The 26,843-nt window shown below is 38.2% G+C and overlaps 1 protein-coding gene across 2 annotated transcripts in view; it reads right to left on the bottom strand.

Annotated features, from left to right (window-relative positions):
* The window catches only part of LOC150077223 (salivary peroxidase/catechol oxidase-like), a 168,069-nt gene that overhangs the window by 32,816 nt on the left and 108,410 nt on the right, over nucleotides 1-26,843 (bottom strand). For both annotated transcript variants that reach the window (XM_090386951.1, XM_090386952.1), the window contains exons 7-10: nucleotides 9,950-10,117; nucleotides 9,043-9,144; nucleotides 7,461-7,583; nucleotides 395-636 (exon numbers count right to left, since the gene is read on the bottom strand). In XM_090386951.1, coding sequence (XP_090243077.1) covers nucleotides 395-636; nucleotides 7,461-7,583; nucleotides 9,043-9,144; nucleotides 9,950-10,117 — 635 coding nt within the window. The remainder of the gene's footprint in view (nucleotides 1-394; nucleotides 637-7,460; nucleotides 7,584-9,042; nucleotides 9,145-9,949; nucleotides 10,118-26,843) is intronic.

Here is a 26,843-nt window from a genome sequence, read left to right as displayed (position 1 = left end):
TTCACGAGCAATTAATAAAAATGAGAAGTCATTGGACCGATGAGCGTAATTAATACAAATAGGGCACATTCCAGCATCATAGCTAGCACAGTGGTTACAATCACTGCCCTTCTACATTTGTGTTCAAAACAGGCCTAGGTTCGAGTTTCGTCATGGTTAGGAGAAGCTTTTCTCGTGTTAGCTGAGTTAGATGATCTCAGGAGAGTTTTTTTCATTAAGAAAAATAGGAAAATTGACCATAGAATGTATACAGTTCACATATCTAGCATACTGACACCTCAATAGTCTTGGGGCAACATCAAAAACAATAAACAAACAACACGAGGGCGGTGTTTCGCGCGCGCGCGTGTAGCAGTGCCATAGCTTCAGCTTAAATTCTTCACTGCATACTTACGTGTTTCTTTAGAGTAAGTCCGTATTTATGCACCGTATCTCTGCCAATGACAATGGGAAGGAATTCGTTGAACACAATGTGTTGGATTTCTGCAGCTACAATATGGCGAGTCTCCTGGTAGATCATTTCATCATCCCAATGTGGATTTAGGTGACCAAGGATTTCAGCGATCCTATTGTGCTCTCGCATCCATAGGGTGTGCATGACGGTCAGCATCAACTGTTCGTTTACTCTTTCGTCTCCTGAATAAAGGATACAAAAGATATTACTTTAAGGATCGGTTACAGAGAAAACCACAAAATTGTAATACACTTACTCCCCTTTAGTCCGGCATTCTGTGGTTTGGAAACTACCGTGGTTAATGAAAAATCTCTGATCCAAAAACGTCCCATGATTCGCTGTAGTTTCCAAAATGGCCGGATCGAATTAGTAGCGCTTCAAACAAAGCGTCAACTAACGTTGCCACTTTCTGTTATTTGCATGTAGTTAGGAGTTGGCCGAGTGGAGTTTTTTCTATTTAGGGTTTTTTAATATTAGCATTATTTTTTGTAGTTAGTTGTTTAAATGTAAAAAATTGAAGCATTTTACCAATTACAGATATGCCGATATGCAAATATCTTATCATGTATATTGGCAAGATGCTAATACGTGATACGATATGGACCTCAAATAGCTTTTTGAAATAAATTGTTTCGATAATCCAATTCGTAGAGAAAAGTTAGAAAAGTATTTTTAAAATAAAAAATATATATATTGACATAATATTTCATTTTTCGAACCGTGTTTTGTTTTGATGTACCATTATTATTATTTTTTTAATTATATCCAGGGACCTTAGAAACTAGAATTGGTCTGACCTCTCTGGACCTCTGAGAGTGCCTGCTCGTCAGTGAAAATGTTAATTACTTAAACAAATAATAAAAGCGAGCATTTGAAACACAACCCAATGTTTTCTTATTTATCTTAAATGTAAAATAAAAGACCATAAAATATGCAACTAAAACTCATATTTACCTATGGTAAAGGCTAGTTTGCTTCTCATTGTCCCTGGTGCCAAAAATTCCATAATCTGGCACAGACGATATCCTATGGTCGCTGGACTGAAGGAGTTCAAGTGCAATCATAATCACGGTTGTTATATGTCTCTATAATTTCAAAAGGCATACCAAGCTTATTGTGTAAGTTTGCAAATGATGAAAAGGTTGGCAGGATGGTTAATGACGAAAATCAAGGCGTAGTATGGCAACAAATCTAGAAAAATTGGCAACTGAGAAAAATTTGCAAAAAAATTTGCAGTATCTCGCATTGATAGATGCGAGATACTGCTTGCGGCCAGGAGTAATCCAGGATTAACTTAATAATTAGGTGGCATCACACTCAACGTGGTGGAGAACGAAAGAGAACTAGATGTAAACCCCATTGTTCTACTAGCAGACAGACTACTTGGAGGACAGCTAATGGGTTTTGGCAGTAATATATAGGAATTTTGCCAGTAGGGACAATGAGGTGATTATCCCGTTGTATAAGGAAACGGTTTCGCTACTTCTTACGTACTGCATACAGGTCTGAATACCTCGATTTAAGAAGGATGTGGAACTGTTAGAACAGGTGCAGAAAAGAGCAATAAAATGAGTTAAGAACCCAAATGGGTACTCTCACCACAAAAGACTCCAGTTCTGCAAAATTGCAGTGTTTGGAAAATAGACACCTGTAAGGAGATCTGATTGAGGTGTTCAAGGCTTTAAATGGATTGAGTAAATTAAATACTAATGAGATACTCGTTTTTGGACAACACAGAAGGGGCACATATCTAAATCGAAAGAGGATGGCTGAAGGATTGATGTGGGAAGATTTGCTTCAGCAAGAGAGTAACTGATTATTGGAGCAAATTGCCATCTGGCGTTGTGGAAGTAGGTAGTTTGAATAAATTTAAGGAAGAATTAGATAAGTTATCAGAGGAGATGAGCAGCTTAGGCGGTTTTTTTTGCTGATTCTGTATAATTTTGTGCTATTTGCCACTACTAATGCTATAAGTGTTCGGAACACCTTCTGTTCCATAAACAGTAAAATGGGTTTGACCAGTTCAGGGGAAGCAACGAAAGACGTCAAGAAAGCACTACAGATATCTATAGTGCTTCCTTGTAGTAAATGAGTCGCAATATGGGAGGGACTTATGCATCTTAAAAGGTTTGATTGTGGATGTTATACCAGCTATATATCATTAGGTTCTTCTGCTATTAGTTTGAACTAAAGCTAACTGCATAAGTCAAAAAGCCAGAAGACTCATTCTTAGGTTTTATGAAGGAGTAGCTGCTCGTAAGCACAGCAACGCCAAACTAACACATATAACCAACAAATGCCAAAAACTTCCTTGAAGTGGTGTGTTACACATTATTCTTGGATGCTGATACGATGGAAAAGGAGAGCTTGCGCAATGGCCAGTTGTAGAATCTATAAGCTAGATGTTCATGTGTGAGTTAAATTAACGAGTAAAGTTTGAAGGAAGATAAGTGATGGTGTTAAACTTGATTATTCATTCATTAGGAATCTGCAGATAAAATAACAACTAGGTGGCAGTGATAACAGTGTATTGATTTGGGATTTTCTTAAAGATGTAACTAACATGAAAGGTGGAGGGGTTTCTGCTTTCGTAAAGGTGACTACAGTAGTCTCAGACAATTTTTAATGGACTAATGAACCTCGTGGCACAGAAGAAAAAGTGCATGGGATGCATATAAATTATCGGGTGACACAAGCGCCTATGATAGATATAAATTAAATTATAGACTAGATAAGCTAGATCATACTAGATTAGAGACTAGATTTCAGTCTTCGTTTAAGTTGGTGCAGTTATTGATCAGAATATGCTTGAAAATTAATTCCACGATGTGAAATAACTACAAATTAAGTTGTCTTCCAATAGAATGGCTCGTCCCTTGGAGTCACCCTGTGAAGGCACTTCATAAAAGATTTTCTATTAAAAATTAGGAGAAGAAATGACAGGCGGTGGTTGCCTCCAACATATTTAAAAAAATGGACAGAAACTGAATGTTGTTATAATCAAAGATTGTCCAAGTACAGTTAAGGACGTTTTTCAAAAAACACTGAAAGCGATATCCGATTGTCTTCTTTTGTTAAATAAATTATAGCTTCATTAAACAGTATCGAACTCAGTCAACAGTACAGGAATGAGTGAAAAAATTAATAACCGTGATTGTTCTCATAATTACCATTACATATTACATTTTGTATATTTTAATGCTGCAATGAAAATATTAATTTTTTTTATTTATAGCGTACGTTCAGTGAGAGTTTGAGGGCCCTTGATCTCAGATAGCTTGCGGTATTTTCAGCATCCAAAAAAAAAAAAAACTAAACTATTAGGCCACCCGAATAATTAAATTCATATGATGTGCTGCGTGTCTTATGTCTGTTAATTGCGTGTGTTCTATGGTCGATTTGTCTGCTTTGCTGGACGAAAAACCCAGTTTCTGGGGGAGAAACCTTGCTGTCCACGCCTGAGACCGACTAACTCAGCCACGGAGTGAAAAAATCCCATTAAAATTATTCGCGTCATCGACAGGATTCGAACCAAAGCCTTTTCCACCCATGTGGGGAGGACGGTGACGTCCTCTCCACACCGTGTTTGAGGAAAAGGCAAAGTGGGGAAGACGGTGACGTCCTCCCCACTGTGTTACCCGCGCAGACTGTATTTCAGCATCCGACTGAAATCAGCATACATTCAGTGGATTTTTCTTTTTTCGACAGTTACCATCGTATTCATCGATGGTAAATGTCGGTTTGATTCGCTACATGCAAAAGAACGTTTGTCTGCATCTTGTAATGATCTACCCCGGCTGACAGCCCTGTGCACCAACACTGAACATAACGTATGCCAGACTTGTTGGCAAGGTAATAAAATCTGACTCTTTGTATTTTATGACCTACCACACATCACGGAGTTGATTTTTGTTGTTGTTTGTTGTGTAGTAGGGTTTTAGAAGCATCAGCGACTAAAGCCATATTGCTTTGTATATTGTCTGCAAATTCTATGTTCTGTGATCTATTTTCTGTTTTTGATGGCCGAAAAACCCGAGTTTCTGCGAGAAAAAAAAAAAAACATGCTGTCCTCGCCTGAGACCGACTAACTCAGCCACTTTGTGAAAAAGGTCCATAAAAATTCCTCACGTCATCAACGGGGACTCGAACTCAGGTCTTTTCTACCTGGCGTGAGGAGGACGGCGAGTCTATCAACTGTGCTACCCACGAGGGTACGGAGCTGATTATTCATGAAGTGCCATCAGAATCAAGATAATGCAATTTCTTCAACATCAAGCTTCGAATGGGTTTCTATTGAAGCTATAAAGTATATAAAGTTTCTACTTTCTACTTTATAGCTCAATAAATTCTTTCCCCCAAAACAAATTCTCACTATTTTAATTAAGTATTTAAGAATGCTGATCAGCGGTGAAGGCTGCGTACCTGAGGAAACCAGCTATCGATTGTTTATCTAGGATACCTTATGGTACGGAATGGTTTGGGCTGGGTTGCTTTTCATAGGTGCCATAGATTCTCTGATCACGAGCTATCAGTGTGAACCACGTGTTCTAAAGATAGTACAACCCTGTATTTAAACTGGTTACCGAACACTGTAGAATAGACCAAATGGCCAGGACAAAGGCCGAAAGATTTTCTTATTTATTTTTCAGTTGATTGTAAGATACAATCGCCCCTTATACTGCGTGAAAGCTATTTACAATGCAGAGGATAAATTTACAAAAATATTTACAGTTTAGCAATAAAGGAAATATGTATTAATATAAAAATTTTGTTCTTCATTTCTGGATGTCTTCGTAGAGGAGCATTCGCAACACTAAAATTTATTAACTTCGTACCCGAATGTAGTGATAACAGCATAATTCCGAGTACTAAAAGACCATGGGTTCCACCTGGTAGTGTTGCAACTCAGTTGTTTGTTGACAGATAGTCTTTCTGTCAACAAAGTCTTATTGGACCATAGTTTTTCACAGTAAATTTGAAACCGGTTTAGGGTTTCTATGGTATTTAGTGGGAACATCCTGTTTAAACTTTTCAATGAGTTTAGATTAGAGCGAAGGGCTTAATTTGCAGGCAATATCTTCCTGTCAGTCGCATCGCCAGTATATGAATATTTGTCCAAATGACAATAAACATCCACGGTGTCCACTCCACATTTGTATACAAAATGCCTCTGGAGACAGTGAAGGGGAATTGGAAAATCTTGTTTAGCTACCTGAGTATCCAATATTCTATGTTTAGGAAGGTTTTAACGTACGTTTCAGGAGCTGAGGACCAGATGATCGAAGCGTATAAGGCCACTGGGGCAACGCCCCTAACAATATATTCCTTCACCAGTTGAGCATTTTGAACCCCAGCTAATTCTTATCTTGAGCGCCAGATGACGGCTAGTGTTTTCTTCCTGGTGGTAGGTAAATGCTCAGTAAAGGATAATTTGTTGTCCCAGGCAATTCCCAGATCCTTGTGATGATCGACTTTTTGGATGGGTTGGCCATTTAAGAGAATGGTGATGTTATGTATTTTATGCTTTCTGGTGAAGGACATCTGGGCAGTTTTAAGAGGGTTAATTTCAAGCCCAATCGAGGCAAGGAAGTTGGCCAGATTAGTTACTGCTGTGTGGCTTGTAGAGCAAGGTTATGCTCACTGTCACTACTGCTGGATGGGAAGAATATTTTCAGGTCGTCTGCATAGGTTAGGATGTTATTGCAGGTTGAGAGGAAAGGATCGTGGGCTGTGGCAAATAATGTCACAGAGAGCCCCCCCCCCCCTGTTGGGGAACTCCTTTATTTACTGTGTAATTGAAGCTAAAATCTTCATGCTTTACTATTATGATCCTCTCTGTAAGTAAATCTCGCAATAGATTAAATTTCCTGTAATGCAACAATGAAATTCCAGGAAGTGGAGGAAGGGTTGGATCGCTATCCTGTCATAAGCGGCTTTGATGTCCAGGAATAGGATATCCATCTGGCTTTTACTGTTCAGGGCGGTTTGGATCCTGAAACTTGTCTCTAGGAGGTTAGTAATAGTAGACCTGTTTTCAATGACTAAGTGAAGATAGGATGAACGATAGCAACGATATTGATTATTTATTTGTTTGATTATAGATTTCTCAAAAATTTTAAATAGGTTGCATCCTATGGAGATAGGTATGTAGGCTTTCCAGGTTTTAGGTCTACTGGTTTTAGGTATTGGTTTTGTGTAGTACGTTTTCCAGGCATTAGAGAGAGTGGCTGTTTCAATGATTCTACTGAAAGTATGGGACAATATATCTACAGGTAAGGGCTACATATTTTATTAATGAAAAGAGGGAATTTGTCTGGGCCTGTGGTGCACTTGTTTGGTAGGCTCCTGATGACCGCTGCTATTTCCCTACTAGAGATGGATAGCTTCTCCAGTGGAGGTCCGATTGGCTATTGGGTTAAGAGGTTAGCTTGAGCAAGGTGGTATATTACCATAATCTCTAAAGGTGTGATCTGCCCATTCTTTGGAAGCCTCCCAAGTCATGTCGAAGCGTTGTTTCGAGTTGTTAGGGATTATCTTTTCTACTGCAAGTTTCTCATAGATTATTTTATAATGGGCTTGTCTTCTTACCTTGTTGAATATGGCAAACTACAGGTAAAAGTAATTTGAGAGAAAAAAAGTTAATATTGCAAATACACCTAATATATTCGATATAACTACCCAATTAAGGCATTTCTGCTTAATTTTCAACTGTTGACCAGAAGAAAGGTAGCTAGCTAATAGTACTTGTAGCCTATTGGATTGGAGGCTATTTATTTCAGTCGGAAGGACTGGTTCCTGGAATTAAGAGACAATTTTTTGTTTCGTTTTCATTATAACTATTTACTATATCAAGTTGGGAACAATTGTTTAAACTATGTAAGTCTGGCGAATATTACATTGCGTATTTTTGTTACCCAATTTGAGTTCATTGACGTATGTTATTGATTAACTTTATTCTAACGCTAACCTCACCAATTTTGAGGTAACTGTTTAAAAAAGAACTTACCTGCATCAAAACAGTATACGTTTCTAGGCCTTGCCATGCATCCAACGTCTGCTTCTACCATCTTCATAGGCAAAAGATCCTTCAGGCCGAGATCACGATATAACGGAGATGTCTTCAAAATTCCTGTTCAAACATGAATACAATATTCAAATGATATAATCGGAGCAAAACTGAGCATAATTGATTATAACGAGCAACATTAATATTAGATACACAGAAAATACAAAGGATGGAACCGTGGAATTCCGATGGCACATTGATTCGATAATGTGCAAAACCTAAATGTGGAAATCGGTAGCAAATTAAAGAATAAATAAAAATTAACTTCGGTCAAAAAAGATGTTCCGAGTCTCCTCCTGGCTGAGAGAAATATATCACAAGGAATTTTGAGTGGAGTTGGTATTCAGATTTATTGATCTGCCTTACTGTAAAGGTCAGCTAAAGACTTGGAGTGATATCACTTCCATTATGGGATCGGAATATCCAAATGAGAAATGATCCGTGTTAGGGAAAAAAAAACAATAAGAAAGTTGCACAAATTCAGATAAATACTAGGAAAAAAAATATTTCAGATAAATACGAGCGTGTTCTTCTGAAATGGAATAATTACACTGGACTAGTCAGATGGAAAGGCCTATCGTAAAATAAAATGAACAGTGTGGAAAAGATCGGAAGAATCTTCAAACGAAAAATTTTGTTTCGTGGAACTTTCAGCACAAGGAACAGAAAATATACGTTACTTGGTAAAGAGCTTATGTCTAAAGATATCGACTCACGTGGGCTGACGTTCTGTAAGGATGCAATTTCTTTCTTGGTTTAACATTGAGAATTGATAAATCAGAAATGGTTGTATGGTTTCCATCAATCAGGCAGTTGGGGGAACCCCCAGGTGCTGCCAGACAATTAACACTATGTTTCCGAAGTGGACCAGTTTCATGAGCGAAAAGGTAGTGCTAGCAAAATGGGGTACAACATTGCTTTCAGTGTAAATAACGTCACATTCTAGCACTTTAGACTGCTTTGAACGTGCAGATCGTATACTGTGCATGGGCTGCTGCATGTGCGTTCTACACTGATTACTTTTCGAAACTTCTTCCTTGAAAGTCAATTGCAGTTTTCACAATCCATAACCGGAAACTGAAAGAACACAAGTGATCTCATCGTTTATATGCGTGGACATTTGTTGATATAGTAGGAAAACAAAACAAAACAATAAAGGTCTTAGAGCCACTCACTGGGCTTTCTTCTAATTCGCTTCTTAGCGTGAGCATGGAGTGGGTATACCTAACGAATGACCTCGATCCGTCCATTGTTTTTCTCCATATTATAGTAACGCAGCTAGCGGATATTCACTCGAGGAAACTATTACATGTTAGCCCTGCCACATAAAGAATCTCCCGAAATTCTGCTTATAAAATTACTACTACTACACCGATTGTATCAACTGTCAAGTATACAATGAGGAAAAATGGTAATCTTAATTAATTTGAACCATGATAATGTTCAATTATAATCATAATCTTAAACTATCATGAACTATTTGTTACATGTATTTAAACAGACAGAGAGAATAATTTATTACCTCCACGGAATTCTCGTAGCCTGGTGGCAACATCTTGGTTGTTTCCATACACAAAACTAGCGTCAATATACGAAGAAAGGATGTTGGTCTGTAGTCGGGGACCTGAAATAGCGAAGGATATTTAAGATATATAAATACAAAAGTTCAGTAGTAGATGTCAAATAATCTGAACATGTGTCATCTTATACAGTAAGCTCTCATGAGAACATGAGTCAAATGCCTTGCTAAAATCCAAATAAACTATGTCGAAATTGTTCGCTTTATCCAGCTCATGAGTAACTATGTCAAAATAGCTTACCAGATTAGTCAAACATGATTTTTTTTTAACAGAACCATGTTGTGGTTCTTCAAAATACCATTTATATTTAACTTTCCCTGGATTGCACTCTTAATTATTACCCCAAGATGTTCCTTACCTCCAAAGTCAGACTAACCGGTCTGTAGTTACTGAATTCTCTCGTAGAACTGCTTTTATGTATTGACGATACGTTGGCACTTCTCCAATCCAAAGGAATCTCTCCCGAGTCCAATGATGCCCTCATAATTAACCCTCAATGGTTCAATACACTCTCTGGTCGAACTCTCAAAATTACTGTTAATACTATCAACTCCAGGAACCTTATTTGCCTTTATGCTCGAAATGTTTCTAATAAACAGTCATCTGAAATTTCGAAATCACTAATTTCATGTCTCATCTTCCCGTGCATAGCCTCTCCTCACTCCTCAGCAGTTTATGTTAAATAGTGAATTTCTGAAATTTCTGCAAATCTACAGGAAGCAAAATTTCTTTCCTGTAGGTTTTTTCCACATGGTGTATTATGGAAGTTTCCTTTCAGAAAATGTGCAGTTTCATTTTTTTAAGTGCTGTCGTTTAGAAAAAATAAAAAAATATATATTTTTTACGTACCCAATCTACAGCCAGGCTTCATCCCTGCGTAAATTCGTGCAAAATCGAGACACTCTTTGCGGAAATATTTATAAAAGGGGTCGTCCCGTGGTATTCGAATGGTCATGCAGTTAGGGTGCTGATGCTCCGATGGGTATTTACAACATTCGATGTCTTGTCTTTCGTCATCTGTAAGAGAAGAAAAAATGCAGGTCAAAATCATTTCAATGCGCTGCAATTAATAAATATATTTTATTATTAACAATCTTATAAAGAGTAAATAATTAGAATGGTTCCTAAAGAAATATTTGAAAATTAATTTTATTTTAAACTCCAAAAACTGTGATGACACCAAAAAGAATGGACTGTGCATTGATTTTCAGTTGGAAGTTGAGCTGTTTAATTTTAAATTGTCCTAAATACATTCATAAACAACTTACGATATTAAGGTATTTTGCTTTAAACAGATTATACTAATGATATTTTCCTATTGCCTCAACGCCAAAAAATCATCCAGACGGTGTCTTTGTGACATTTTCGCATTCTCGAACTCAATAGATGTTGTAGTAGGGTTTTAGGAGCGTCAGTGACTAAGGCCATATTGCTCCGTGTATACTGACTGCATCCGTGTATACTGACCGTGTATATCTTAGCAACAGCATTAGAACTTAGCAATAGGCATACGAACAGCATCAGCAAAAATAAAAACACCCTTCCCATTTCACCCATCCATTCGTTCCAAAAGTTTGTCCACTTCCTCCTTGAATTATTTAAGCTATCTAGTTCCACAACGACAGATAGAAGTTTGTAAAAGCTGAATAAAGGCAAATTTCCGCATATCTATTCTACAACTGTCTTTCCTCAATTTGAGTTTATGTCTACTCAGGTTTCTAATCTGAGAAAGAGGAAGTATCCCATTAGCATTGAACCTGCTGAAACCATTCAAGGCCTTATACACCTCAATCAGATCACCTCGCAGGTGCTTAATTTGCAGACCCCAAGCCTTTCTTGGTAAGAGCCGTTTTGTCACCAGGCAGGCGATCACCTGGAAAGCCTGCCCAGTGTCTGTCTACACCACAGGGAGGTAGGCCACAACTACGCATGTATCGCGAACGCTCTGGTTTACCAGCTCTTACTGCCCTAATATCAGCGCAAAACAAAAAAAAATAATAATGATAAATAAATTTTAAAAAAATAATAAAAAATATATATATGTAAGAAAATAATAAAAACTAGATAATAAAATCCTGTCCATCGGGCACCCAAACCCAGGGAACCAGCAAAAATAAATAAGTAAATAAATACAAATAAAAAGTGAAGAAGAAAAAAAAAAAGAAATGAAAAAAAAAAAAAAAATAAATAAAATAAATAAATAATAAAAAATGAGAAAATAAAAATTAGAAAAATAAAAATAAATAAATAAAATATAAAACTGAAAAAAATAAAAAGAGAAAAGAAAAAAAGAGGGGGAAAATATATATATATCTGATCCCGCACTGGCCAAAAGCCAGTGCCAGCAGGGGTTAGGCTAGGAAGGCTAGGAGGTATTGATGGCAGTGGTATAAAATATGTTCCCAGTCTTCTGGGTCACCACAAGAACAGAGGTGATTCAGCAAGGTTGAAAGTTGCTAGTTTCGCATTAAGGGAGCCATGATCAGAGAGAAAGTAGAGAATGTACAGACAAGGATGAAACCATTTCTGAGTGGACTCTAACGTCGCAAAGGTGACGTTAGGGATGAACTTTAAAGTAACAAGACCTTAGAGGTAGCGGACCATCTGTCTTGCCAGGTTTGCATCAGAATATTCCAACAGCGTCTTTTCTCTCCCTTGGGATCCACAGTGACATCGATGGTAATACCAAGAAAGGTGAGAGGGACAGCGTGCCTAATGTAGAAGCACAGGCCTCGGTACATAAGAAAGAGATCGAGGGGCAGACAGCCGTTAAGGACCTGCAAAGCAGGAGTAGACACAGTTCTACAGGCCCTGCACATTGCTAAAAGCATTTTACGTTGAATGCTGTGAAGTTTAGTCTGTACTGAAACCTTCTTAACATGCCAGAACCAGGCGGCCAGAGTTAAGACCCCAAGATTGTTTAGAGAGACGCAGAAGTGAGAAGGTAAGTTTTTTTGACTTTCTCTGAGAGATCTTCCAAGTGTTTAGTAAACGTAGCTACCCTTTTTCGGGCCCGGAGGCAAAGAACATGTTCGAGCCCCTAATTAATTAATGAAAATTGCAAAAACAGGATACACGAAAGACGCCGGGCCCCAAAGGGCCTTGGCCCGGAGGCAATTGCCTTGCCTGCCTACATGATAGCTACGCCACCGGTAAGAGCACCCCTTTGTTTCCCTCCCCAGTCTTGTCCTTCTCTGTACTCGTTCTAGCAGCTCCACATCTTTTTTCTTAAAATGAGGCCTCCAGACCTGTACGCAATACTCAAGGTGGGCCTGACCATTACCTTATACAAAGGGATAATCGCCTCCTTGTCTCTGCTAGCAAAATTCCAATATATCATTGACAAGACCGCATGAGATAATATTGCAGTCTGTCTGCACAGCTCAGAAAACTTCATATCTCACTGCACAATTACCCTCTGGTCTTTTTCATTCTCCACTACCCTGAGTTTAGTACCACACATTTGGTATGTTACCTCGGGGTTACTGCTACCCACACGCAGAACTTTGCATTTGTCAATATTAAACTTCAGTTGCCACCTCTCAGCCCACCTGCTCAACTTTTCCAGATCCTCTTGCAGTAGCATTGCGTCCTTAATGTCATTAACAACTCTACTAACCTTCGTATTGTCTGTAACCTTGTATAATAAGTAAAGAAATTTATATGCATCCCATGCATTTTCTTGTGCCACGAGTGTCATTAGTTCTTAAAATGAGGTTCATTTTAAGATGAGTGTCATTAGTTCTTAAAATAATTCCTTGAATGCTTCCAATTTAGAATTTGCTGTTGGTAACATCATCAGCTGGTCCCACTGTATAGAATTTTAAAATGTCTGAGACCACTGCAGTCACCTTTACGAAAGCAAAAATTCTCTCCTTACCCCTGGTGGTAATTACATCTTTAAGTAAATCCCACATCAGTACACTGTGATCACTGCTACCTAGTGGTTCCTTTATCTGAAAATTCTTAATGCATGGATAATCACTGCTGATAATAAGATCAAGAGTATTACTCCCTCTGGTTGCCCCTCCTCGAACATGTTGCTGTAGAAAATAATCATCCAATAAATCCACAAAAGCCTGGCTAGTGTGCGAGTGACCAACTTACAAGTTCAAGTCAATATCTGGGAAGTTAAAATCCTCCATTATAAGACATTCTGATTTACTGGTCCACACGATTTCTCTGTATAATTTTTCGTTGTACTCATCAGAGTCATTGGGACTATAACACAATCCTACCCTCATTTTTGCTTTCCCAGTATTTGTCACACCAAACTGACTCAACATTGCACTGTCCACCAATATCAACTGGATGCACTGGTTAGATTTTTGTGTTTCTTAACTAACAGAATATCCCCTCCTGCCTTCCTATCATGTCTATCCTTTCATTACACATTGTACTCCCCAAATTCCAATTCTACATTCCTTATCTCTGTGTGACACCATGTCTCTGATATCCCAACAATACCCATCTTTGATGTATTGACGAGTATTTCAAATTCATCAAATTTATTTACCATACTCCTAGTATTGGTGTACATGCAAGTATACATGCGCCTGTTCTTACTCTTAGTTACCGTAACACAGCCCATGTATTTACTTGTTCCATGATGACTCCCAGCAGTGCTTGAAATCTCCAGTAACTTGCTTTCCAGACTGCTGCTCCTTCCAATAGAAGCAGTGCAAGGATCACTTCCACCTCTGCCTGCACCTATGTTAATCTATTTGTCTGTGATCTATTGCGGATAAGAAGAGGTAGCTGATATAAGATTGAAAATCAATACGGGAACGATTATAAAATAGCTGAGAAAAACTAGCCTAAGCTGTCAATGAGGAGGTTATATTCTGTTCTACTCAAAAAAGAGATTTGTTTTTTTCTGAACAGCTCAAAACTTAAGACAACCCAACGATGTGGAAACAGTATTACCTGAACATCGTTATGTTCAATTGTCCAAAAACTAACCATAAATAAAAGGCAAATAATTTCTACTGTTAAGGGATGAGGTAGTTGATCATTCTTGTTTCGGATTAGAGGCACTTAGATGATTTGAAAAACAAATGGGGGAACTTCAACATCTATTTACTGTGATGCACACTACATATGTTAATTTGGAAAAAGCAACCTGTTTAGACGCAAAGTTTTTGTAGATACAATTTTAACAGTGCTAAACCATGATCTGTTTACTTCTGTTTAAGACATCGAGGAAGATCATTATGTTCGTGCGCAATCTTCATTAAAATCTCCTGTTTTTCTAAAGGACAGGTGTTTTTGGGTTAGATGCAATTACTGCGTAAGTACTCTTCAAATTCTGTGAAGGTTAACTTCAGAAAAGCAATTAAAGGCAATGTAGAGCGGTACCTTTTTCCTTTCTGTAGAAGTGAGGCGGACCGAAAAGCTTAAGATATGAAATTTATTTTGTGCCAGTGTCTAATGGGTTCGACACCCATTAATAATAGCTCGCGTGATGTGTCAACAATGATTTTGTCACAACCCCGATTAATATCTCAAGGTGTAGAACAAAGCGGCGAAGATTGCTCATTAAACTTTGATTACTACTGCTGGTATTGTTTAACAAAAAGCTTTTTGCTTCTGCGTGAATTTGAGGGAATTTCCCAACGAAGAGTAAAATGGAGCTGCCATCGAACTGAGGATTTATGAAGTTACCAATTACCACTGGTGAAGTACAACATGCTACTACGAGAAAATGTGGAGGTCAACGAGATTTCAAAGTGCCTGTAAGCAGATGGAGCAACAGTTTCAGCCTTGCAGAGTTCAGAGAGTGCGAAGCTCACAAGGACAACAGTCGCTAACGCCATTTAATAGGCATAACTTTTCTTGGAATTAATCCTATTAATGGACATTGACGTTGATATGAGTACGCCTTAAAACGTCGCTTTTGTTCTGGCCCTCCAACATGTTTTTTAAACCTGTTTGCCTGGCAAGTACGACAAAGAGAAATTTGATATGAACTGGAAATTCTAATGCATTGCAAATCTTCTTTACAACTCCAAATTTTAAAGATGATCTCTTGATATCTTAGTTCACAATGCAGTTGTCCTTCACGATGATAAAGTGGCTTTGCTACTTGTGACAGGCACCCCTGGTTGATTGGTTTGTTCTTTTAGGGTTTTAGGCGCATCTGTTCTGTGGTCGATTTTTCCTGAAAGCGGACCAGAGTACATACACAAAGTACAAACACGAAAATTATTTTACAGGCACAAGGGATCCAAATATAGGAGAGATTAGGAGAAGACTTCTGCAACGAAGTGGCAGACGTCCTCCCAAACCATCCACCTAAGCACAATATATTGGAGCACCGATTCAATTTTTATTTGTGACCATAACTCGTCTGTTCAATAAAAGAAGGATGTGGGGGAAAAACAACAAAAACAATTGTTTGCCGAATTATTAGATTTTTACATCTTTCATCGAATTATTTTCACGCCCAAAATGAAAATTTCTACATTGTATTCCGTATGCAAGGCTAGTATGTAGCATAACTGACTGGCAATTGATCAATGAGCATATTTGATCTCAATTATCTTTCAGTGAAAAACTGTTGGAAAATGCAACAATTTGCTCTTTTTAATTGATTGGAATGCTTCGCCTGAACCATCTACTCTTCTCGCCACAATTGTAGCAAACGACCTTCACCGTACTATCAGTTGGGTACATTAGTTTATGGACCCGCACAATGATCGTAATATTGAGGATTGGAAATCTTGAAGCGTTGAAAACCAGATTGATCATTTTGCAACTTAATTTTCAAATTGGTTAATGCTGATTCTTGTTTCTTCGTTCCACATGTCCAAGTCACCTCAACCTAGATTCCTGCATTTTTTTACTTAGAGGAAGAAGAAACAAGAAAGTAAATTGTAGAATGAAGGGAAGAGTGTATAAAACTGTGGTTAGACCCGCATTGATGTACCGTGCTGAGACATGGGCGATTACAAGGGCCCAGAAGAAGATGGAAGTGGCGGAGATGAGGATGCTAAGATGGATGTGTGGTGTGACGAGAAAGGACAGAATAAGAAATGACTACATCAGAGGTACGGTTAAGGTGGGCCTCTTAGTAAAAAAATACAGGAATCTAGGTTGAGGTGGTGTGGACATGTGGAACGAAGAAGTGAGGAGTATGTGGGGAAGAGGTGTGAAAAGTTGGAGGTGATAAGGAAGAGGAAGAGGGGGAGACCTAAGCTGAGATGGAAGGACAAGGTGGCAGAGGATTTAAAAGAGAGATGATGGAGGAGAGAGGAAGCCCAGGATAAGGAGGAATGGAGGAAAAGAATTAAGGACGGAAATGCCGACCCCATATAAACGTGGGAAAAAGGCGAAGATAAAGAAGAAGAAGAATATTCGATTGGATTGAGTTGTTTGGAACTTTTTCCAAAAAAGCCAAGGCTGCAAGCCACCAATAAATTGCGCATATTTTCTACGATCAATTTGTGTATTTTCTACCCTCGCTGTAAACCCATGTGGAAGAATCCTACATTCGAATCTCATCAAGACGGGAAGAAGAGTTTTTTTGGGCTATAAAGACACATCGTGGCCGAGTTAGACATCTGTATAGAATTAATTTTAGCATAAACTTTTTGACTTCAAACTCTGATTTTGACGGATTGAACTAAAATCAGTCAAAAGACACCTAAATTGGTAGGTTCAGAAACTTAGGAGTGCCTCCCTTTTGGTTAACTGGAGCTATTACTGATGGAAATAAAAGGAATTAGAAAGGAGTTCAAAAGGACTTCGTACGATTTTTGATTAATATAAACGGTCTGCCGTTTGGTAAATGTAGTCTACTTGAAAACTCTTGACTTTTGCCGAATAGCTAAGTCGGCACGTTCTTAAACGACGTCAAATACATCGTAAGATATCAAAGGTGAGATTACAACAGATCTTTCTGCCGCTTACTATATTTCGCTGCAGAGAAAACCTAGCTCTTTGTCTCAGATGACATTGCTTTCAAGGCGCACAAAAAATCGTTACTTCGCACAAGTAAGGTCACCAGGTGATCTCCTCAATAAAACCGGACAGCTATCAGTTGCATATATATAGGCAGATTTCAGTTTCGTTTATCCGGAGTTTCCGGTTTCCGTATTCGCGCCAAGTACTTTAAAGTAGATAGGCTTGCTGGATGGTTCCCCAAAAAATACTAGACCCCGACTAGGAAAGTTTGGCTCAAAAAAAAAAAAAAAAAGTCCTCACTCGAAGGAGGTAATTACATCAAAAAATATTAATTTAAAATATAATGGAAGTAAATTGAAAATGAGTCTTCCGTTAAAGTGTAGTCGGCACGATATACGGTCGTCTGTCCCGCCTGTTAACATTCAGAAACTGTTGCGTTCATCTGTCCACAGAAATTAAAATTTCATTGAAATTTACCGTTCTACAGTAAACTTTCAACTGTATAATGTTTTTGTATATTGTTTAAGTAAATATTGGACAAATCTCAGTGTGGACAATGCTCAGTTTGTGTACCAGACAGTAAGCTTAAATGCCTTAAATAGCGGATGTTCTGGGCAAAACCGAATATCTAGCAACCTTATTCAGAAGGCTTTAATTAAATTACAGGGGTACGTCAACCAAAACAGACCTCTATCTGGCTGTAACAGCAAGACGGAATCTACGATGTGCTGCCATCAACTGTCTCTTGCGATTGTGCGGCCACAGGTGAAAACATTAACAACCGGACTGTGTTAAGAAGACTCAGTTCAAATGGACTCTAAACAAGGAAGCAAGTGGTTTGTATCCCATTACCTCAAACCACCGCAGAGTTCGTCGAAACCGGTCCCATGAAAATGTGACATGGAGCCCTTACAAGTGGGGTACAGTTCTGTTCTCTGACGAGTCTCGTTTTAGCGTACAAAATTAGACGTTATTTCATGTGGAGACAACGAGGAATGTGGTACCACCCAGAGATGTTTGTTTGTTTGGATTTTTATGACGCAAAAACAACTCTGGTCATAATGCGCCATCCCTCCAGAGAAAGAGACACTTACGGTGGAGGCGGTATTCTCGTGTGGAGCGGAATAATGATCGACGGCCGCACCCTTCTTCGTGTTTTTTTGATAGATCCTCGAACCCTATGTGCGACTTTTCAGTGGTGCGGTTGGCTCAGATTTTCTTTTCATGCCCAACAACGCCACTGCACATAGAGCTCAAGCGTTGGAGGAATATCTTGAAACTGAAGATATTCTACGAGTGCTGTGGCCGCACGATCATCAGGCTTAAATCCGATCGAAAATATGTGGGACGCCCATATTTTCGGTGTCACATTGCACGCAAAAAATAACTCCTTGGTTACTTGATCAACTAAGATCTGCGCTGGGGGAAGAATGGGATTTATTTCCATAGTCTTATAGACCCCCTTATATCGATCATGAATCGTCGTTGTCAGGTCTGTTTAGCCGTTAGAGGAGGACATACGCCGTATTGATATCATTTCAAGCATCTGTATCGACTTCTGTAATGTGATTTCTTTGGTAATACTCTTACAACCCCTATAAATGTCCCTTATACCTGTCCGAAGCTGCTCGCTATTTCCTCATTTCATCGTTATTCTATGAAACACCACTATACCAAATTTTGTCCCACTTCATCGCAAGCTGCACGAGTTACACCACGTTTTCTACGTGGTCTGTTAATTTTGTCGAGCAGTGTACAAATAATTGAAATAATAAAGCTGTGTTGTTGTTGTTGTTACTGTATTAGGAGAATTGGTGACTAAGGCCATACTGCTCCGTGTATAGTATCTGTTGCATGTGATTTGTGGTCGATTTTCTGTTTTCTGGAGAAAATGCCATGCTATCCTCGCCTGAGACTGACTAACTCAGCTACATTATGAAAAAGGCCCACAAAAGTTCCTCACATCATCGACGGGACTCTAACTCAGGTCTTTTCCACCCGGCGTGGGGATGACGGCGATTCTACCAACTGTGCTACCCACCAGAGCAATAAAGCTATATTATTATAAAATTAAAGACTATCTTGTATTGCTGTATCCACTGCAACTCCAGCTCCTTGTGCTAGCATTTCTGTTCTTGGCAGCTCCCTGTGTTGGCATTTCTATTCTCGGCAGCTCCTTGCGCTGCTGGCTTTCCAACAGACTGTGAACAGATGCAGCTCTTTCCAATGAAGTTTGGACCTTGTCTGAAATTTATATATGATTATTCTCAGTTTGTTCATATCAATCTTTTTTAGTCATGGCAGTTTTTGCCTCCCTGCACTTGGGCAAACAGGAGAGGGAGTATATAAGAGTACTGCTAAATTATGTATAACTGACAGTGGGGTTGCCATTGGTTGGCTGAGACCGCTATAGTTAATAAATATTGTATTATACTGTTAATCTAATCTCAGAAGATCTTTGCTGCCAGACTTTGCGAATTATATTTATTCGCTGATCCGAGTGGGTTCTTCAGTCGACCGTGTTAATGAGTATGAAGTTACCTATATTTCTTCCATTTTGCATAGTAACTTTCTTTTTTTTTTCCCAGTAATTCTGCGCTTTTCGAAACTTGTTCCTTATTTCTCCGGTATATGTAAACGACTGTCTTAACCGTATTCTTTTTATCACTAAATTGTTCCTGCCACTGATCAAAACTTTTATGGAAGTCTTCATTTGTGAATGCTCTTAGGCGGCCATCGTAGTGTGTTTCCTTGGATTTCTTCTATTGACTCAAATCGTTTTCCTTTCAAGTCCTGCTTTCACTTTGGGAATAGCCAAAAGTCGAATGGTGCCAAATCAGCAGAATAATGTGGGCGCAGCATGATGGATATATTTTTATCAGTCAGAATTTACCTGACAGCGACGACGAGTGACAAGGCGCATTGCCATGACAAAGGAGCCAACAATTTCTCCATTTTTCGGATCGTATGCGGTGTTTGGGTCTCACAACTGTTTTACATTTCCCTCGTTGTCAAAAACTTCAATCAGTATATGACCTTCACATGCGATTTTGACTGACACACGCCGTTTTTTGGCCGTTGAAACCACTTTAAAACTGTTTTTCGTCGTATCATCATCTCCACAAAAACACGCGACATTTCACGTGTTTTTGTGGCTAGCTTTCTAAATTTAAAGAATTTAATGGCTGCATGTTGTTCAAATCTTTTAGCTACCACTTTTAATTAAGCAATCTACCATTAAAACAATCTTTTAGCTATCACTATGCATTCAATAATTATAAGAGCATTCATCGAACTTTTTTAATCCTTTGTACATACCATGTATCTCATAATCAGGATTCAACACGCTACTAATTCTAGTTTTAATTAAGAATTAAGTCTGAAAAAAGAACATTCCATAATAACAGAATACGGTTATTCAAGATATCATCGGTTATATATCTCAGAAAATCGTGACTGTATATTCTTTGGACAATTTATAACATTTCAGCCAATCGAAAAATCGAAAATCGAAATTTTCCACCCATAATTTTTAGAAAAATTAAGAATTAAAACACTTAACTCATAGCTTCGTTGGATAACATTTTCGAAACTAACTTTCTGTAAACTTTGCGCTGTGGTTGTAAGCCATCTAAAATAAATTATGACCGCCGAAATCAGCTGCCTATAATTGGAATATTGGAAAAGTAAAATATTCTTTTCTTTCACAGTTTATCACGCCTTTTGACACCATTTATATGCGAAAAAGGAGAAATGATCAACAACAAAGTTGAGCAGAATGAGAAAAGGTGACTTGGAGTGAAGATGTCAACATTTTTGTTGCTTTTGAATCTGAATGAGAAGTGGCACATCCTGTACAGTGAAAAGTGTACTTCAGTAATTTGTTTCTAACTGTCTAGTTAAGTGGAAGTCAGTCCTCCACAATTTAGTGTAATAAGTTCGCTGTCGAGTTCCTCATTACCTGCATTTCGCTTTCCTTACACCGGCAACATAAACACTTCCATTTAGAAGCATAACATGATTCCTTTGTTGTAGAACGTACAACTCTAGAATGAGGTTATCGCTTTGTATGGACAGCGAAGTCCATTCTGGCAACGATGGCATATTTTACGTGACATATTTTCTACACCTGTTTTCGAATAGCTTTCATTTAGATGTTACGATTTCCATAATTGGCGCATATTTGTCCAACATTATCGTACATCCAGCGTGTCCAAAGCTTCCATCCCTTTTCCTCTGGAAGCAGCTAACTCTACTGAGCGAAGTTCCTGGAGCCAAATTCAGAAATTTTGATTATTAAAATCGTTTTTACTAATCTTTTGAAATTAAACTGAAAGGGAACTGCTTATCTGGAATATCGGATCTCCCACTTTGATTTCTTCAGATCGCTTACGGCTTTTATTAATTTTAAAAATTTTCGTTTTTTTTTTCTTAAAAGAGGCAAACGAACCTTTGTGTTTAATTACTTTTTTTTCTAGATTTTTATATATATTTAATCGATTTTGTTTAAAATAAAGGGAAACATGTTTTTAAACTGTTTTAGCAGAATTGTGCAGTAAAATAGAACTTCCAGAATACTGAGTACACCGAAAACCAAAGAGCTTGGCTATTCGTTTCATTATCGAATGTACAATACAATGGCTGCATTTTTGAAATGCTAAACAAAGCACTTAAATCTCTCAGTAACAGAAAAGAAATAAAGAACGCCATGGTTTCATTTCATTCTTATCTGGGTTATTCGGATACATCCCGAGTTATTTTTAGCATTTATAAAGGCCGCTTGAACCACACAGAAAAGTTTAATTGATGTGTCTAATCAATTACAGCAGCCAGTTATTTTTTGTTACCTCTTCTCCATTGACTCTGTATGTCCTGTAAAATCCTTCCCCAGGCTCTTCACTAACATCGTTCAGATTTGGTCTGAAAAAATCCAGCTGAGAATGCAAGTAATGGACCTTTGTTAACATGGTTGGTTGGTTGTTGTAGACTTTTAGGCGCATCAGCAGTTTAGGCCATATTGCGCCGTATATAATATGTCTCTCTATACCGTGTGTTCTGTGTTCGATTTTCTGTTTGCTAGACGAAAACCAGAGTTTCCAGGGAAAAAAAAGCATGCTACCCTCGTCTGAGAACGACTAATCAGCTAGGTTATGAAAAAGACCCCTAGATTATGAAAAATAAAAATTATTCCCGTCATTCACTGGATTCGAACTTAGGTCTTTTCCAACCAGTGTGGGGAGGAAGGGGAGAACAGGACCATTATTGTCAGCGATGGCAATATGCGCTACACCAGGACTATTACAGCTGGAGTCCCACAAGGCGGGGTTCTGTCCGGAATCTTGTTCTCCTGCCGTTCATGACGGGCCGAACTGATATCATCGCCTTTGCTGATGACATAAAACTGTTTACTCCCATTAACCCTGGAGACACTGCTTAATACATCAATGCCTTAATCCTTCAGAAAATCTGGAACCATGAGGCCTTCCTCTCTGGTTTCGGAGTTCACATCAATCCCAAGAAGTCAAAACAGTTGACTTTCTCTCTCAAACGGAACCCAACAATAGTGCAACCCATTTTAGGAGGATCCGCGATTTCTGCCGTCCAACAACATAAGGATCTGGGCGTTAGTTTTGATCAAAAGCTCTCCTTTCTACCGTACATAGACCACCTGCAAATAAAGTTCGGTCGACTCAGTGGATGATTAAACAACAACTTATGCACGTCCATGACCAGGCTGTATATATCTGCACCCAGCTAGGGTGCAGATATATTAAGACATGTGTTTATCCGGTCATACTCTATGGCGCCTAAGTCTGGACTTTGACTGCTACGACCCATCTTAGACGGATTTTCGCGGGGGAATTCTGGCTAGGAAAGTGGGCCACATGGAAATTTCGGCTTCCTCCTGCACCAAGGACCACCCAGATGGCGGCAGCTCTCAATAGCAGACGTCTTCCTGTCATCATTCACGAGAGAAGACTCGTCTTTGTCATCAAAATGATGGTCGGCATTATTTCAGTACCAGATTTTCTGGGCTAACTGCAGTCGGAGGATCCCGGTCCTAAGCCTTAGGGCTAATCCAATCCTTCAGGCCATTCCAAACCGGTTAAAGTTATCTGATCGGTTTCTACCTGTGCAAATGCTGTAAGACATACACTCCTTGGACGGCGACCCCTACAAATTCGCAGTCGATAAGAAATATAGGCAGAAAGTACTCGGTCGACTTCCTTCCTGGGACCACGTCACAGGACATTAGAACCTGCTCCCGAGGACCTATCCATCACTGCCATGGATCCATCACTCCAGCGTTCAAACCTTTCTGGAGTCATAATGCTGGTTTTTTTTTTCATCTTTGTTTATTATGTTGTGTAATTTCTTTTATGTAAACCCCTGGCTTGCAGCCGTGAAGGGAGTTATTATTATTATAGCTATATGGTGCAAGGAAGCCTGAGGCTTATGCTGCACCAGCCAAAAAAAAAAAAAAATCCCGAGTTACCTTGAGAGAGAGAGAGAGAGAGAGAGAGAGAGAGAGAGAGAGAAAGGAATCACCAAGAAAGAAAAGAATGATGATATCCAGCTCAGGACCCTGGGTGTGCCCATACTCACCAGATGTGAGCCCCTGGAGTTAGTTGTATACAACAATATGCCTTGTATATAATAAAGTGTTCTTCTTCTTCTATTATCACCTCCTAGTGACATTCTGCATCCCATTTTGGATAATTTTCAACCATTTCACTCTTAATGTTACTAAGAAAACAATTCATTATAAGACACAACGACTGCCATGCATTTTACTCAGCATTAGCCATTTTGTCTTTCAGTCCTTTTGAAGTCAACATCGGTCAACAACAACATGCATATTTACTGTGGACCAGTAAATATGCCGTATTGTCCCACAAGCAGAAAAAGCAAGGGAGCTCAGTGAAACCACCTTGCAATGTCGAGGTGTGATCTGATCTTCTCTAACGTATACGTCGCATTTCCGTAGTCTTCTTTAATATGAACAGAGTGCGCAAGGATTCTTCAACAGTGTTAAAAAGTACATAACTGATGTGTCTTTTTTATGTCTTACAGCTGAGATCCAAGCAGATTTTGCTCTTTTAAACGAGATTCCAGGAACTTTTCACTGGATTTGGTTAGACCCAAAGTCATCTAATTCTTGTTATATCATCTAATTCTTGTTATATCATCTAAATCTTGTTAAGCCATCTAATTCCTCTCTGAAGTCATCTAATTCTTGCTAATTATAGAAATGAGGCGCTTTATATGAACAGGTTTCTGAGGTGTAATCCGAATTATCCTGTTAACCAGATTCATCATCCTAATCTGAAAACGCTTCTCTAGAAGATGGATTGGGAATTAGCAGGTCTTCATTGTGTGGCACTGGATCAATGGCGGATAGGATGTTAGAATACACTACAACTTATCGACCCGCAGACTTTTTAAATTTCGATATATCCGCCGCACCAAAGTAGCAGTCGTTACAATAGTTTGTGAGCCCTCTCCATATTCGAGGTATGGCAAAAATAAAGTAATTACGAGAGAATAAACTCAGTATATAGAGTCGATATACGAATTCCTCATGTCTTTCTAAAAATTATAAACAACGACTCTAATGCACAACACAATAATAATAAGACATTGGGAGTCTGTAACAAGTAATCCGATGTCAATCAATCTAAAATTATAAACACTCAATTTTTAGAGTTAATGTTCTGGAATCAGTATTAAACGAGATAAGCTGGAATAACGAATTAATGTGTTGGGTCCAAGAGATCATTAACAGAGCAACCTGGACACAGCAACCCTTCAGTCTCTTTCATTCTACGCTTCTTCAACTTTCTGTTGGAATTAGATTAACAACGTATTCTCTTCTCTTTCCTCTGACTTTTTCATTCTATCGTAACTTGCTTGACCACTTGCTAAAAAGGACAGAAATCATTTCCATCCAGTCATTTCGCTTTCTGTTTTATTCCATTTATGACTGCAAAGACCACTTGTCTACAAGCAGCAGGGACAAAGTAAGACAGATTCTATCTAAGTAGGTTAGGCAATAATGTCGTACCCTCTTCGTTCATCCCATATCAGATCTCCTCAAAATCATCCTTTGTTTCACAGAATCATTATGCGAGTCTTTTGTGTTCGTTTGTCACGAATTTCAGCAACCGTCTCTGCTAACGGATGTAGACTGATGATCAAAAATAAGGATGATAAATTAATCACCGGTAGGTGGCATTCGAGGCGTCTACCATTAAGTTAGGTGTCCATTCAATTTTTTTTTTTTAACTTTAACCATTGTGTGGATAATAAGGACAACGGCAATACATAAATTGAACTGTCAGTTTATTACATTGCTGTAGTGGCTGGTCTTATTCGACTCTTTTTTGGACGAAGCTGTTTCAAATACCATCGACAGGTGAATACACTTCTGAACTTTCACGCCAAACTTAGAAATTCGTGACTTGGAAAAACTCAGTGCTTCTCTCTCTTTTTTTTTTAAATAGATAAATTAAAGAAAAGAACTATTTAGTGAACTTATCTTGGGTAAACTTACTTTTAAGAAAAGTAGGATAAATATTTCAGAAAGTAGAATAAACGAGCAAAATGACAGGCGAGAGAAGGCGTGTCAATTGTCCCATTATTATGCTTGCTAGGAAATAATATATATTTTTTTGTATTCCCTGGTTTACACTCACTGCTTCGAATTTCTTTCAGCTTTTTTATTTGTGATAAGGAAGCTAAAATAACAATGATTTATGTCTAATGCTTAAAGGGTTTTATGCATTAGATAACTGCACGGGAGAATAAATAAATACACAGGCTTATTCTGTACAAAGACTTAAGTTTTTATTTTGACTGTGTTGCGCACCGAAATTTTGTAAATTGTAATTTACATTTAATTACATTTAATTAAATGTAAAATATGGTCACTGACTAGTGATTTAAAATCGCCAATCTTTGTTTAAAAAACAAATTTGCATTAACGTATTTTTCTGCTTCGTTAGCTTTGAAAGATCAAATACAATTTCAACCTCTCATTGTACTCCATCTTCTACTTTGAGGCAAAGCCCAGGCACTTAAGCAAAAATGCTTTTCTCCCAGGATTTGTGGGAGAAAAATGCTTTTCTCCCATGAATGCTGCTGCTGTTTAAAGGCATTCATGAATTAAATTCAAGGGGGGGGGACGGAAAAAACTTAAATATATTATTTTAAAATTTCTAATTTATTCTAGCCATCTCTCATAATTAACAACTGAAATTATAAAGGTAAATTTTGTTAAAGAAATAAGGTTTTATTTCTATGATATTGCAGTAAAATAATCGCGGATATTAGAAAATGAAATTAGAAAAATGCAAAGCCCTTAAATAACCTTCAATGGCAAGCTGAAAATTGCGTCATATTTATTTAGTAGCCTCCAGCCAGCACAGATATAAATGAAACACGATGATGAAACGCCATAAATTAAAAATTAAATATTTTTTATAGGAATAATGAAACCGGATCAAATAGACATAATTTGTGAGGTTTTATTAGTAATTCTTTAAATGAAAAATTCATTTCTCAATGAGTTTTTTAATTTCTAGTTTTTCTAATTTCTGTATGAAAAATTACCACTGATCCTGTTCATTTAACTTCCCTACCCAGGAACAGGGAATGCGATCGATTCTAAAACACACACACATGTACAGACATAATGATCGATAAAGACTATGCGAACTAACACTGTCATCAGAAGAATTCAATGCTCCAAAAAATCCCCAAATAATTAGCCAACCATCCATTTGGTCATCGAAATTACATAATAGATTTATCATAAAACGCGATTTGAATAGCCAAG

Source organism: Mastigoproctus giganteus, chromosome 12 (genome assembly GCF_048544385.1).
Source record: "Mastigoproctus giganteus isolate SK-2022 chromosome 12, ASM4854438v1, whole genome shotgun sequence".
NCBI classification, from domain to species: Eukaryota; Metazoa; Arthropoda; class Arachnida; order Uropygi; family Thelyphonidae; genus Mastigoproctus; species Mastigoproctus giganteus.
This window is presented reverse-complemented; position numbering and strand designations above follow the sequence as displayed.